This window comes from Rhinolophus sinicus, chromosome 8 (genome assembly GCF_057876585.1).
Source record: "Rhinolophus sinicus isolate RSI-liver-muscle chromosome 8, RSI-T2T, whole genome shotgun sequence".
In the NCBI taxonomy this organism is placed as follows: Eukaryota; Metazoa; Chordata; class Mammalia; order Chiroptera; family Rhinolophidae; genus Rhinolophus; species Rhinolophus sinicus.
In genome coordinates, this window is record NC_142508.1 from 45081093 (window position 1) to 45096091 (window position 14999).

General features: G+C 48.8%; 1 protein-coding gene across 10 annotated transcripts in view; it reads right to left on the reverse strand.

The window, feature by feature from the left end:
- The window catches only part of SIPA1L3 (signal induced proliferation associated 1 like 3), a 218067-nt gene that overhangs the window by 54012 nt on the left and 149056 nt on the right, over positions 1 to 14999 (reverse strand). For all 10 annotated transcript variants that reach the window (XM_019751424.3, XM_019751421.3, XM_019751429.3 and 7 more), the window contains 2 exons: positions 9538 to 10114; positions 3856 to 4130 (listed from right to left, as the gene is read on the reverse strand). In XM_019751424.3, the coding sequence (XP_019606983.3) occupies positions 3856 to 4130; positions 9538 to 10114 (852 nt within the window). The remainder of the gene's footprint in view (positions 1 to 3855; positions 4131 to 9537; positions 10115 to 14999) is intronic.

Genomic DNA, 14999 nt, shown 5'->3' on the forward strand with positions numbered 1-14999 from the left:
GCTCAGCCAGTCCCCTATGAATGGATACTTAGATTGCTTCTAGTCTTTTGCTCAACCAACAACACTGAGCTAAATATTCTATATTCTAAATATTCTATTCCACACGGCAGACACCGAGAGAGGACGCGCTGGGCTCGCAGACCACTTTTTCTCACTGCCTCCCCCCGGCCTTGATTCCTGACAGCCTAGTTTTTGGGGGCCATGGGGACTCCTTTCTTATTTCTCTGACTCACTCGTGCGATTTCAAGTTTCCTTCTCCAGGAGGAATTTCCAACCCCGCCCCCCACCACCAGAGGTCTGGAGTCCAACTAAAGGGGACAAAAGCATCTCAGATCACCTTCCCCATCAGGCCGTGACAGAGACAAGGAGAGGTCAGCATCCTTCCTGACCCTGTGCAGGCAGCCAAGGTCAAGATAACACATTTCATCAGGGGTTCCTCCTGGCTACCTGGCCCAGCCCAGCTGTGGCCAGCAGTGCAGGACTCAGTAAAGAACCCCTGCCTTGTGGCCTGGGGATGCAAGGATGACCCCTTGTACTCTATTCAGAGTCCAAAGAGCGCAGGGTCCAGATACATGCCATGCAGAGCCTGGCTGGTGGCAGGGAGAGCGCCTGTCCATCCCTGTGTGTTTCCCCTCAGAGCTCATCGTGACATCCACGCCAGGAGGCAAGGGTTGCAGCAAGAGGTTGGAGCGAGGGACCCCAGAGTTGGTGTTATCAGCTCTTCAAATGAGGCCAGCCAGATACGTCTGCATTTGAAGAACAACAAAGCCCACACATGTCCAACCCACACCTGCCCCTGTGAACTGGATGATGATTCTTCTAAATAGGGCAGGGAGCAGAACTCGTCTGTCTGGTCATACCCTCCCTGGCCTGTCTCCCCAAAGTCAGAGAAGGGAGCCTACACTTTCACGTTCGCTTCAGCTATTCCCTACCTGTAGTCTGGACGCCTTCACGGCCTCTCGTGCTGCCTGAGTTTTGGCCACTCACCCGACAGGAGGGCTGGCTTACTGCATGTACCCGTGTGGGTGTGAGCGTGTGTGCAGAGAGGACAGGGGGTCTGTGGGGAGCTTGCCTGTGGGGCTACCTCGGCTTGACTTGTCCCTGCAGAGCCTGGAGTGGGTGTAGCTGGGCCTTGCCTCTGTGCAGAGCTGCAGGAGGCCCTGGAAAAGGGCTGGAAGAAGGGGATGCCTGGGGCCTCACTGGGGTCCAAGGCTGAGGGACCAGGGCATGGGTGTGGGTTACCAAGCCTTTGGTTGCAGGGTTTAGGCCTGCTCAGAACTGTCCCCACCAAGTTCAGAGCAAGCAGGACTCAGGAAGGTGGAACGGAGCCTCCAGAAGTCGCATGCCCGAGCTCTGCTAAAGGCAGCAGAGCAGATGGAGATGGGAAACCTAGACTGAGTTTGCTCTGCCACCTACTAGCTGTATAACTGCACAAGAGACTGATCCTCTTGGGCCTCAGTTTTCTTATCTGTAAAGAGGGATCACACAAGCCCTGTGAGGTCACGTGTATAAGCACTCCATGTCACCTCCTCTCATTCCGTCCTCTTCACTGACTGCTCGGGCCACATGACACGCTTTCTGATCTGTCAACAAGCCAAGGGCCTTTGTCCTCACCTTTGTGATGGCTACTCCCTCCCTGCAAGGCCCTTCTTCTGGCTCCTTCTTACCTTCCGGCCTCTACCGAGCATCCTGTCCAATGTCAGGTCATGCCCTTTATTTCCTCACACCCAGAATCTTACCAGCTACTGTCTCCAGAGCGCCTCCTACAGGCCAAGTAGTGTTCTATGTGCTTTACAAGTCTTAACTTCCAACCTCACAACCATCCTTTGGGGAAAGGATCTATTGTGGTCCCCATTTTACAAATGTGAGGCCACTTGCCCAGGGTCAGTTAATAAGGGGAGGAGCTGGGATTCAAACCTGGGCGATCTCGCTGCACAGCCGACCCTCCCACCATGCGTGTCTGTCCCCCCCACCCCCCACCCTTTGCTATATGAAATCATCTTATTTGCTTACTTGTTTATCGTCTGTCTCCCAATCTATTCATTAGCTCCATGAGGACCAAAGCCTTGACTGTCCTTTATACAGTGTTTCCAGAGCTTCTAATGTAGTGATTTTCCCTCCCTCTGTCTCCGGCCACTTCTGGAGGTGGCTAGGGTACCAACTCATTATTTTAAAACTGTACTTATCCTGCCTTCCCTGTATAAATTATACCTCAGAATAATCATATAGTTACTGAAGGCAAGTTCTTTTCAGAAGAGTTACAGCCAATAAATAAGAAGGAATGACAGCACTGAGCACGTCACGACTATAAAGAAGTGACGGGTCCAGGCAATGATCACAGTGGCTGCTGAAAGCGGAGGGGGAATGCATGGTGACAGGTCAGGCTGCCACCATCTGAACCCTCTGACTGCCCTTAGCCTCACTCACAGAGGGACAACCAGAAACATGGTGCCTCCTGATGGACGCACACCTGGCAAGGATTGGTACCAAAAGCAATGTAACCAGAATCTGCTCAGGCTTCCACATCAAACTCCAGTTTATAGGAAATACATGCACTAGAGGAACAGCTGAAAGCACACTGGGGACACGAACAGCTAACTCCAAGAAGTGGGACACTAAAGAATAAGTGGCCTGGTTTCTTCCTCAAATCAACTGCAAGAAAAAACAAAAAAATAACAGGGAGGGGAACTTATGGATTAAGAGTCTGAAGAGACACATCAACCAAATGTAATAGGAGGAGCCTGATTTCCAAAGCAACTGGTTCTTCAAAATATCTCTCTGATACGATAGCAAGTCAGACAGGTTGGGTAACTGATAGTGACTTAATGCTTAAAAATCTTAAGTGCAGTAACACATTTTTAAAGGTCCTGATTGGATAGAGATACAGTCCAAGGATTGTAATGGCTTCAAATAGTCCAAGGTGGGGAGGTAAGGAGATTTAAAACAATAAAAAACAAAAAACAGCCACATGTTGATAAATGTTGAAACAGCTGGCTCAGTATACTTTTAATGTGTTTAAAATGTTCCATTAAAAAGAAACCAACAAAAAACGAAAAGAAACAAACCCTATACTGAATAAAACCGGAGCTTGTCACTGTGTCCAGAAAGCATCTCCCAGTCTGTCTCCCCACCCCCCGGTCTCCTCTCTGTCCCTTTCTCCCCCCTCTCCCCCCTGCTCACTCTGTTGCAGCCACACTGGCCTCCTTGTGCTGCAAGAACATGCCCCCACACTTGCACTTCAGAGACTCTGCCCTGGGGCCCACTGGCCCAGAAAACCAGATGGCAACTTTTGCCCAGGAGCCTGCCCTGACCACCCTGTACCCTCTCAAGTCACGTTGCAGACTCTTTATTTACCCTACTTTAATTCTCTTTAGATCTCATAACCACCTGATCCTATATTATCTATTTAATTATTGTCTGTCCTTCCTTCTAGGACAAAAGACTCCAAGGGAACGGGCACTGTATTTTTTGTTCACTGCTCTAACCGAGCACTTGGAATGGAGCTTACACACAGTAGGGACTCAATAACTATATGTGTGGAACAAAGGGATGAAGTGCAGTGTGCCCTGGGGCAAGCTGCTTTCAACGCCATGTGTGTCATCTAGAAAATGGGACTAATGAGGGTGCCCACCTCATGGGGCTGCTGTGGAGATGAAATGGGGCAATAAGCACATGGGGCATTTAAACCATAACTGGATACAGTAAGTGATCCACAGATGTGGACTCCTACCCCATCGCCGTTATCACTCTTGCAGATGAAAGGACCTCAAGTGATAGCCCTGGGGAGGCCTGTGCCAGCACTCTGGGAACTGCCAGCTGCTACCCCGCTCCCGCCTTGCAGGGAGATGCCCTTACCTGCGGGGCGTGCCGTCGTCGAAGGGTGGGATGATGACCACCTTGACCGTGACAGAGGTGCGCAGCAGGTCGATCATCTGGTCATGGGTCAGTGTGACCACGGCCACCTTGCAGATTTCCACCAACCGGCTGCCTTGTCGGAGGCCGGCCTGCCAGGCAAACCCATAGTCCTCCACCTCGGCCACAGTGCCGTCGTACTTCACGTGGAAGCCCAGCTGCCCAAGTCCGTTCCGCCTCAGGGTCATGTCCACCGTCTCCCAGCCGTTGGTCATCACCTGCAGGCAACAGGTGGGATCTAGCCTCAGAAGCTGTTTGGGGTCAGCTCTTGTGGAAGGGTCCTGGTCAGATCCCCCCCCTTTGAGGCCAAAGGCTCTGCTGACCCCGTCTACTCTCCCCGGTGATGGCCAGGGTGCAGGAGCACAAACCCACCTAGTCCCAGCCTGGGCTCCTGACTTCTGGAGAGCAAATGTGGCTATGCAACTACGAGCATATGTGGCTTATCGCCTCACAGCCAGGCAGCAGTCACTAGCCAAGCCCTGCTCTCTAAACGACCCCGCCTCCCTCCATCCCCGTGCGGCCTAGATGGCACTTCTTGGCCCCCTTGTGATCGGTGGACTCTGGGACTTTTTGGGCCAATGAGCTGTGACTAGAATTGGTATGTCATCTGGGCTGGGGCATTTAATTGCCAGCATGAGACCCTCCGTCGGCCCTTCCCCTTTGCCACAGCCAGACAGTGGCTGTTTGGTCAGCTGGGGTCCCAGAGTTAGGACGATGTGAAGCAGAGACCCCAGCTGAACCTAAGATGGACATATGGTGTGAGCAAGAGGTAAATCTTTGTTGTTTTAAGCCACAAATATCGAACCCTGGTTGATATAATGACTCTAACCAAATAAGTTGGAGAAGCAACAAATCAGAGACCCTGAGATCTTATCTAGGTTGGGGGGTCATGCCATATTCTTTACTTCATGATATCATTCTTAGGGGCACCAATCTCTTTGCAATCTCCTCCTCAGACTGTCCCCCAACCTGAACCTGAACAGACCACATGGGGCCTCGCCTCCAATTTACTCCCTGCTTCATTTGTGTGAGATTTTCACCATGACGCTCTATCACCATGGATGTGAGGATCTACTAATCACAACGCCCTGTCCTCTTCCAGAATCCCCAGCACATCCGCAAGGGTTCTAGCCTCTTCTTGTGATAAAAAGATGAACTTAACAAGCTATGGCTATTATGCAAGTTCCATCAAGATCTGTCTACCCTTTCCTAAAACTGCATTAAGGAAAGAAAATATGTGATGGTTCCAATTTCCTGGGAGAAGTCATTCTCTGGCTAGAAATTATGCTATTTGATGTACCTATTAGAGCGGTGGCTTTCACACTTTTCCGACCACTACACAAAGAAAGAAATAATTTTGTCACAAGCCACACTATGCATTCACATATGTACACACACACCCATAGACACAAAAATTTTCCTTGCAATCCAAATTGATCACATTCGTGACTATGGGTAGCAAGAAATGAGAGTTTAGATGCGAAAGGACTTAGCTGAAAATGTAATCACATCCGTTTGGTTCCTATTTGGATAGTGAGAATGTGGGAATTGGGGGGAACATGTAAGACGGGAACTCCCCCAAACAGTGGAGGATCCTTACCCACTGGGATATATTCCGATACTTTTCATTCTTTCCTATCCTATCCTATCCTTGAAAACTGTTGGTTGAGGCACTGTAATTTATTTCATAACCCAACACGGTAAAAAATTATTGTTAATTCTTTACATATGATAACGACAAAACTGTTTTTAAGACTCTGTATGTTTCAGAGATAAATACTGAAATGTTTACAGAGGAAATTACACGCTGTCTAGGATTTGCTTCAAAACGATCAGGGGGAAGGGAAGGGAGGGAAAGAAGACAAGGCCGGCCCTGGGCTCATAACTGGGGAAGCTGGTGATAAGGCTAGGAGTGCGTTACGTGAGTCCCTGTACTTTTGTGGATGTCTGAAATTCTCCGTAATCAAAAAGTTCTAAAAACTGGTTTGAAAGGAAAGCCTACCGTTTACAGCTTCCAAAGGGAAAGCGTGACTGGATTTATCCTCGCCCACTACTTTTGTTTTGGGAGTCAAAATTCTTCTTGCCTTTGAAGCAGTCACCCCAAATTCAGTATCCACAGAATGTGGCTGTGGGTGATAATGAAAAGCCTGTGTGTCTGTGCCTGTGACCAATCAGGCTACAGCAGCCCTGGGAGTCCTGGGGACGGCCCAACCTTCAGAGGCCCAGGCAGCTCAAACACTGCCATGCCACAGCAAGACTGTCTACTGCCACCAGTCTCCGCTCTCCCGTCCTTCCTTTGAATAATAAGACCCCTCACCGCAAGTCAGAGCTCTGATGCGTACAGGGCCACTTAGTTGGGGACCACATTTCTCAGCTCCCCTCACAGCTGGGTGTGGACATATATATGCATGACTTGGTTTTGGCCAACAGGATACGAGTCGAAGGGATGAAACTTCTACTTTGTGTCCTTAAAAATAAAATTGCTTGCCCTCCATGCTCACACTTTCGCTCTTCCTGTGGACAGGAACATGGCTATGGAGTGGCTCCGCCATGACCATGCAGATAAATATGATACCGAAGGGAAGGGCCTTGGGTGCCTGAGCTGTCCCTGCCAGCCTCGACCAGCCTGAGTACTAACTATGAGGGAAATAAACTCCCACCTTATTCTAGCTACTAGTAGGTCAGTCTGCAACTACCCACTAGAGCTGCTTTGGGTCATTTGCACAGGGAAAGGAGAGCTGGTAGGGGAACTCAGTGTCCTAAAACTGCTGTCCCCTTTGCAGAGAACCATTTCTGATGTTTAGAAGGTTCCAGAACAGCTCCGTGACACCTTATGAGACCAAAGGCACAGATCAGTTTGAAGGAACCACTGCCATGCCATGGGGTCACACCACCCCAGGCTCCCCTTTTAAAGCTCATTTTCCTGGGGACTGATTTTTGTGTGCCAGGCACTGGGTAAGCCCTAGGAGGTAGTACACGTACTTGGCTTATTTTATAGGTACGGAGACTGACGTGATGTCAGTACCCCAAGGTAACAGAGCAGGTCTGACTCCCAAACTCTTGCTTTTAGCCACCTGCTGTATTCCCTGCTGCTCCTCCTGCCATTTCTTTTATTTCTTTCCTCCTCATTCTTCATCAGGATGATTCTTACTTATTGCTCTTGCCTCAGTATAAAAGCCATTTCCTCAGGGAGGCCCCGCCCCCTGGGCCCAGGCTCACAAGCTGGGGTGCTTGGTGGGTAATGTAAGTGACATGCAAGTGGGAGGAACCATGGCCAAATGGTGAAAGGGGGCATCCATTGCTCGCGTCAGCTGCTCACTGCCCTGTGTAAAGGCAGGCCCAGTATAGCCAGATCCCCCAGTTAGAGCAGTGATGTGATCAGGGAAGCAAGGATGAAAGTGAGTGAGACGAGTGAGGAGACTACTGGATAGTCCAGGACAGGCCAGGGGGAGAAGTAGCTGGACTCTGCCTACCGGAGGCGGGGCTGACAGACTGGATGTGGATGTGACAGAGGAGCGAGGCGGATGCCAAGGCTTCTGACCTCAACAAATGGAGTGACGGACGTATCCTTTACTGAGACAGAAAAACTCTAGGAGGTAGGGGAGGAAAACCAGGAGTTTCTTGGACATGTTAAGTTTCAGGGGTTTATAGCCACCTGAGTGGAGATGCTGAGTAAGCAGTCAGCTACCAGTCTTGAGTTTGGGTGCAGATAGGTTTCAGAGTCAGAAAAACCTGGATTCTGACCCCAGTCTGCCACCTACTGGCTGTATAACCTTATGTGAGTATCTATAGCTCTATGAGCCTCAATTTCCTCATCTGTCAAGAAGGGACGGATAAGAAGAGCACCTCCACTCCGGGGGTGGGGTGGGGGTTGGTGGACTGTGAGATCATGCGTGTAAAATGCTTATTAGCATAGAAGCAGGGTTCAATAAACTCATTCAACTAACCAGTTCATCGGTATTTACTGAACAGCAACTACCATGTTTCCCCCAAAATAAGACCTAGCCAGACTATTAGCTCTAACGCGTCTTTTGGAGCAAAAATTAATATAAGACCCAGTATTATATTATATTATACTCGGTATTATATTATATATTATATTATGTTATATTAGATCCAGTCTTATATTATGTAAGATTCGGTCTTATTTTAATATAAATATATTAATTTTTGCTCCAGAAGAGGCATTAGAGCTGATGGTCCGGCAGGTCTTATTTTCGGGGAAGCACAGTCTGCGCCAGCCCTGATCTACGCATATGAGGTAAGCAACTGAGTAAAACAGGACGAGGCCCTGGTTCACAGACCTCACATCCTGTTGTGAAACCTAAACATTAGCTGTTGTTACCTAAAGCTGGGCATGAATTCTGGAGTTAGGGGATCTGAGAGCAGGGCTCCACCAGTCCAACTTGAACTTAACCAGAGTGCAGAGGCCCCAAAGGGTGATGACCACAAGCAGCCACAGTGGCATCTGGAGATCACTGCCCGCCAAATCAAACTAGCTTACCTGGGCAATCCTTCAAACTTCATATGATGTAGGATGATTATTGTTCCCATTTTTCAGATGGGGAAACTGAATCACACAGAGGTTAAATAACTTGGCCCAGGGGCGGCTGGATGGCTCAGTTGGTTAGAGCAAGAGCTCTTAACAACATGGTTGCCGGTTCAATTCCCACATGGGATGGTGGCCTGTGCCCCCTGCAACTAAGATTGAAAACGGCGACTGGACTTGGAGCTGAGCTGCGCCCTCCACAGCTAGCTTGAAGAACAATGACTTGGAGCTGATGGGTCCTGGAAAAAACACACCGTTCCCCAATATTCCCCAATGGAAAAAAAAACAAAAAAACAAACTTGGCTCAAGGTCACTCAGACGGTAAGTGGCAATGCAGGGACTTAAACCTGTGTTCACATGCAGGAAGTGCCATTTCTGCTAAACCCACTGAGAGACAATCACTGACCACAGCATTCTTTCTCACAGAGCTCATGTGACCTGAGTACTTCTTAGCACAATGCTTTAAGCAGCCATTACCAACTAAGTTGTTATTTTCCTTGAAGCGACTCTGCCACCCTTGGCTTGGCCAACGGTCTGAGCCTAAGCTGTCCGCCAGGAGTTTAGGGTCAGATTCTTATCCAGACCGAATCTTTGTCTTTGAATAGGGGAAGTTAAACCACTCACATTTATTGTGATTTCTGATGTGGAATTATTCCTGCCATACAATTTTATGTTTGTTCTTATTTCTTTTATCACGCTTTGTTATATTCCCCATATGGCCTGCTTATGATTTATCCTTTAATGGCCTGGAAGCTTTCTACTCTATATTAATTCTTTTAGAAAGTACCCTTACATTTTTAAAATAAGCTTAAACTTGTATTTTCTATCAACCTATAGAGTGAAGAAACATGCCTTCTGTCTTCCCAAAGTGATGGCATGGACAGCCCGGGATCCCTGGCCCAAACTTCCTCAGAAGAAACCCAGGCTGCAGGACTTACGAGTGTAAGTGACAATTCTGACTCTCTTGGGGCCAATTAGTGTTCTACCAGACAGGGCTAGGGGAGGCATTTCAGTGGTTCCTAAGGCCTCTGTCAAACCACACAACGGCTGCGCCCTTGTTGAGCTCGCTCCCTTACCTTCAGTCTCTGGACGATGTCTCTTATGTCCTCCACCGAGCCCTCTGTGGCCCGTAGGAAGATGTGGTCCCCTCGCCCATAAAAGATTTTGAGCGTCGAGGAGTCTGGGGTCCAGCCAATGACATCCCCGCAGTAGCAGTTGAACACCACCTCCTTGGTGCGTAGGTCCAGGAGCACCACAAACTCGTTGGAAATTCCCAAAATGCAGTCAATTTCCACCCCCTGGCCATAGTCCTGAGCCGCCACCCTCCAGGCGATGGCGCCTGCACTGTGCTGCTCAGCGCCTGCCCGAGCTTTTGTCTTCTCCTTCTTCTTGGAGGTCAGGGAGATGAGGTTGAATTTGCCTGTGGAGTCAATGGGTGTGTTGGAGACACAGTTTTCAGCCAGGTCCTTGAGGTACTCCTGGCGGGTCCTGGTGGCCATGGTGTGGAACTTGTCCGACTTGTGTGCGGCGTTCTCCGCGTTAATCACCTTGGCCAGCAAGAAGTCTCTGAAGACATCAGATTTGCGGAATGTGGTTCCACTGGGGATGGGGGGGCCGAAAGGAGGAGCGTCTTTGGATCGGGTCACAGCCATACTGAGGAGGGAGAAAGCATTTAGATGGTAGAAAGAAAGGCACTTGAGAGTCCCGTCAGACAGAAAATACACGATCAGAAATAGGAGTGTCCTTTCTAAGAACAGAAGTACTGCTGACTAGATTGGAAACTTTAGAAAGTCTAAGGGCACATATGTGTATTTTTACTTCCTATACAGAGTGTCCATTGATAATGCAAATACATCTCCTAGCATCATTCCACTTCAGTTTTTCTCATTTTACATACATACAGTTGACCCTCCATATCCGCGGGGACCACATCTGCAGATTCCACCAACCATGGATCAAAAATATTTGAAAGAAAAAGTTACATTGGTGCTGACATGAGCTATGTAGTCAGGCCTAAGATGGTTGCAGCTGTGCTGAAGATGCACAGATTTTTTTCTTGTCATTATTCACTAAACAATATAGTATAGAATTATTTACATAGCATTTACATTGTACTCGGTAATATAAGTAATCTAGAGATGATTTAAAGTATATGGGAGGATGTACGTAGGTTATATGCAAACACTATGCCATTTTATGTAAAGGACTTGGGCGTCCTGGGATTTTGGTATTCACAGCAGGTGCCTAGAACTAATACCCCTTGATGTGGAGGGATGACTGTATAGACCATATGGTAGATTTTAGTTTGGCAAAAATTCACTCCTTCTCCTCCATCGTGGGCAGGTCCATCCCCACCACATGGATGCTGGGACTGGTCACATGACTTGATTTGGCCAATGGTTTTCAAGCAGAGCATGCCATGGTGGGGGACGGCAGAAGGGGCGCTTGCCTCTTGTGCTCCTGCCATGACATGAACATATCCTAGGTGGCCTACTGGTCCCAGAAGGTTGAGGGACACCTGCAGCAGACCTGGACCCAACCTTGGCCTAGGGCCAAGGTCAACCAGACCTCAGCTGATCTGCAGACGTGGGAGCCAGAAAGAAATGTTAATGTCTGTGAACCACTGAGTTTTGGGTTGGTTTGTTAAGCTGCATTGCTGTAGAACACCTGACTGATAGGGAATGTTGATGTGATCTAGTTCTTTAAAGCACTTGGGTAACACTGTTTAGTACACTCTGTAAATCATCTCAACAAAGGTCACTTTGAAAATTCATTGTGACAGGAAGTTAGCATGGGACCCTCTCTACTTCAGTTTTGACTGCTGCCTCTATGACAGAAATCAGACAGCCACTGAGTGAGACTGTGAAAATGAAATGATGTAAAAGCCGTTCCCCGAAACTCTTGAACCTTCTCACCATGTAAACTACAGAGAGAAGGAAGATCCTACTGGGAGGAAGTCTGTGGCGAAAGCTGGGCAGTGAGCCCCACTGTGTCTGCTCCACTCCTCAGGTAGGGACCTCCCAGGTGACCCTGATAGCTGGGAGGAGACTGAGATTGGCCGTCTGCCTGGGAGACCTAGAGGGTGGACAGGGAGCCTCTGAAGAGCCCAGAGAACATGCAGCTAGCTGCAATTGCAGTCCCCGTGACACTTCCCTGCCTCTCGTTTCCTCTTTATGCTCCAACCCTGGACAGGTGATACACTGGCAGTTAGCAGAGTTGGGGGGAGGAGAAGTGCAAGGTAGAGAAACGGAGGCGAGGTAAGCAGGCCCGCTGTCCATCGAGGCTTCCAAAAGGAAGCAGCCCTGGCTTCAATGGGGGAAAAGATTTGCTGGTAGGTCAAGCTTGGAGATTTGATGAGTATCTTGGGTGTGACGTTCTGTTGACCAAATCAAGTAGCTCAGAGGCTATAGGGCAGATGATTTCAAAAACCAAGCAAAGCAGAGTGATCACCCAGGGCCAGAGGAAGACAACTCTTGCTGAAAGACATTTCAAGGGACTACAGAGTCACCGTGAATTATGCTGTTTATGTAATGATTAAAAAATGGTAAGAGATGTTGTAAATGAATGAGCAATAAGTTCACTAAGTTTTTCTTAAAGAGCATTGTATTCAGCCCCTTTGAAAACCTCAACTTGTGAGTGTGGTGTTAGGAGCGACTTCCTACTGTAGGACAATTTTTTAAGTAATGAGATTCTTGACTAAAACATATTCCATAAACCCCAAACACCATTTAAGACTTGTTCAGGTTTTGACTCCTAACCCCACTTCCCCAATTTGACAAGGTAGACAGTGAGACTGAATTTTAACAGTCTCACTGTTACTCTGACAGAGAGTAATGAATTTTAACAACCATTACTGGGATGCCCTATCCCTTGGACATTGGGATATCGTGGTCCCTGTCCCTCCTGAGCCTTTAATCTAGTTGGACAGACATACTAAACAAACACTCACAAATTAACTTGTAAGGGAATGGAGTGTACAGAACAATAGAAGGACCTGATTTGAACAGAGGGAATCTGGGAGGGCTCCTCCAAGGAAGTGACAATTAAACTGGGATCTGAGGCTGAGCAGGAGCCAGAGGAAGAGCTGAGGGGAGGGTGCTGCATGTGCAAGGACCGAATGGGAAAGAGCATAGTGAGGGGAGATGAAGCCGGGGTAGCCGGAGCCCAGAGAGCAAAGAGCAGGAGGCTGATACGGTCACCAGGGGCCAGGTACTTTTCATCCTGATCATGAGCGCAACCACTTCACCACCTGGGCTGGCTATTCACCGTTTGTATCCCCAGAGCCAGTCCCTGCCATTCTCTGCACTTAAGTGTCCTGGAAGATAGGTTTCTACGGATAGGTCATCTTCACCTGTGTTCCTGTGCCCGCTGGCTTCAGCCACCAGAAGTACAGGCAGGTGATGGGCAGGTAAGAGAGGGTGGAGTATTGATTTCTCTTCACTGCCTCCCTGCTGGGCTGGGATAGTGGTACTGGCTGCAGTTCTTTACTCACAGCCATAGCTCCTGTCGGGTAGCCCCTCTCCCAGAGCCATAGTTCTCTCTAGCTTCCAGAAACGTCTTCCATCCCCCTCAGACCTCATCAAGCTGAGGGGTTGGGGTAATGGCTCCCTGCAGCTGCTGGCCCCCCACCCCCACCCCAACCCTCACTTTCCTGTATCGGTTCCCTTAGCCACCGCTGTGAGTTCATTAACTCTTTCAGTTAAAACCCTGAGTGGGGCACCTGCTTCTTGCTGGGTCCTTGATGGATGTAGAGGCTAGCAAAGGGTGACAATCAGACTGACAATCTGCAAGGATCACCATGGTTGCCCCATGACGCAAGGGCTGGGAAGAACCTGATCCTGTGCAGGAAACCATCGAGGGAGCTCCTGCGTGACCCCTGCTCTCCACCTCCACTGTCCAGTGATTCTGCTCCACATCCTGGGAGTGCCATGAGGGCAGGGGCCACCTTGGGCTTAGCTGGTTCCCAACACAGGTGCTCAAAATTGATTAAAGTAATTTAAAGATTTAAATTTAAAGATTTAATCTTCAACAGACAGACCAAGAAGAAACAAATTTCTACCAATGTACAGTGTGTGTAACTTTGACAGAAAAAGGCATTTCCCAGTGGAAAGGTTCTTTAAAGGCCACACATTTTCTTCAGTGGGAAACTTTGTGGGCGTGGCCTTGTCCCCAGGCAGGGGGATGGATGAGATGACCACAGCAGTCTCTCTACTCAATTAATGGTGCACTCAGACTGTGCTTCACAGATGTGAACAGCTTTGCAACTTCTTCATTCAGCACTTGGCTGTTTATAGTGACAGATTTTGGCTTTTCCCATAGTCCTGATTCATGAATTTAAGAATCATGAAATTGCAAGCTGTTGAAGGTTTCTGGACAATCAGAACAGCTGGTCCCTCACTTCCCCAGCAGCAGGGACTAGGTTTTCACAGCCCACAGGCTGCAGGGATGCTGGGGTGCCATTCAGAAACAGCACACTTGAAACAGGAAAGGACAGCAACTCGTATACAACCAGGAGATGGTGTGACCACCAGGTCACCTGCTCACTGTAGCTCAGTAAGTATTTCTAGAGTACTCACAATTATTAACAACTATTTTCTCTCTGTCCACAGCGTTTGGGCCAGGCATCTTTCTAGCCAGAAAAAACGTCTCTAGGTCCCCCTATACGGCAAGCACTGTGCCACGATAGACATATGAAGGTAAATATGACATGGGGTTACCTTCACGGGAGGCAAGAGCCACATCAGGAAGTCATTTTTATAGTGTGACGAGCGCTGTGACAGAAACACAGGGGAGACAGGGAAAGGTCTGTCCAGAGAAGAGCTCCCTGGGGAAAGAGGAAAGAGGAAGGGAGAGGGTGCAGGAGGGGGCAGCTTTGATTGTATCACTGACATTTTCTTTCTTTAAAAATAAAAAGAGAGCGGAAGCAAACATGGCAAAATGTTAACATCTGTTAAATCTGGTGGTAGGCACATGGGTGTCTGTTACATTATTTTCTATACTTTTCAGAATGTTTAAAATTCTGCATAATAAAAACATTTCAAATTAAATTGTAAAAAACAGGAAGGGTTTGTATCTCAGAGAAAAGAAATCATCCCGTAGACCATGCAAAAGCTGGTCTGGAAAGATGAGAGGTCAGCTGCAGGCTGTTTTGATGACTCAGGTAGGAGAGGGGAGCTCAGGGTGGTGAGGAAGGGGAGAAGGGCCCAGCAACCCTGCTCAGCCCCTGCCTTTGAGGTGCTATGAGAGGGCTGCCTCCTCCTCCGGGTGTGTATGCGTGTGTATGTGTGCAGGAACAACTCCGTCTTCCCTCAGCAGCGCTACTTTTCAGCTGCCAAGAAACATGGGACACCATTTGAGTGACTTCAAGCCACACAGGCGTAGGCTCTTGCAGCTGCGGCTGAATGTGCCGGGAACAAACGGGTGGGTGGCGGCCTGGGTGGAGAAAGGGCCTCAGGTCTGGGCCTGTGCTGCCTGGAGGCCCTGCCACGTGTCTGGGGCAACATACCCAGCACAGAGGTTCTTAACAGCAAGTGCCGCA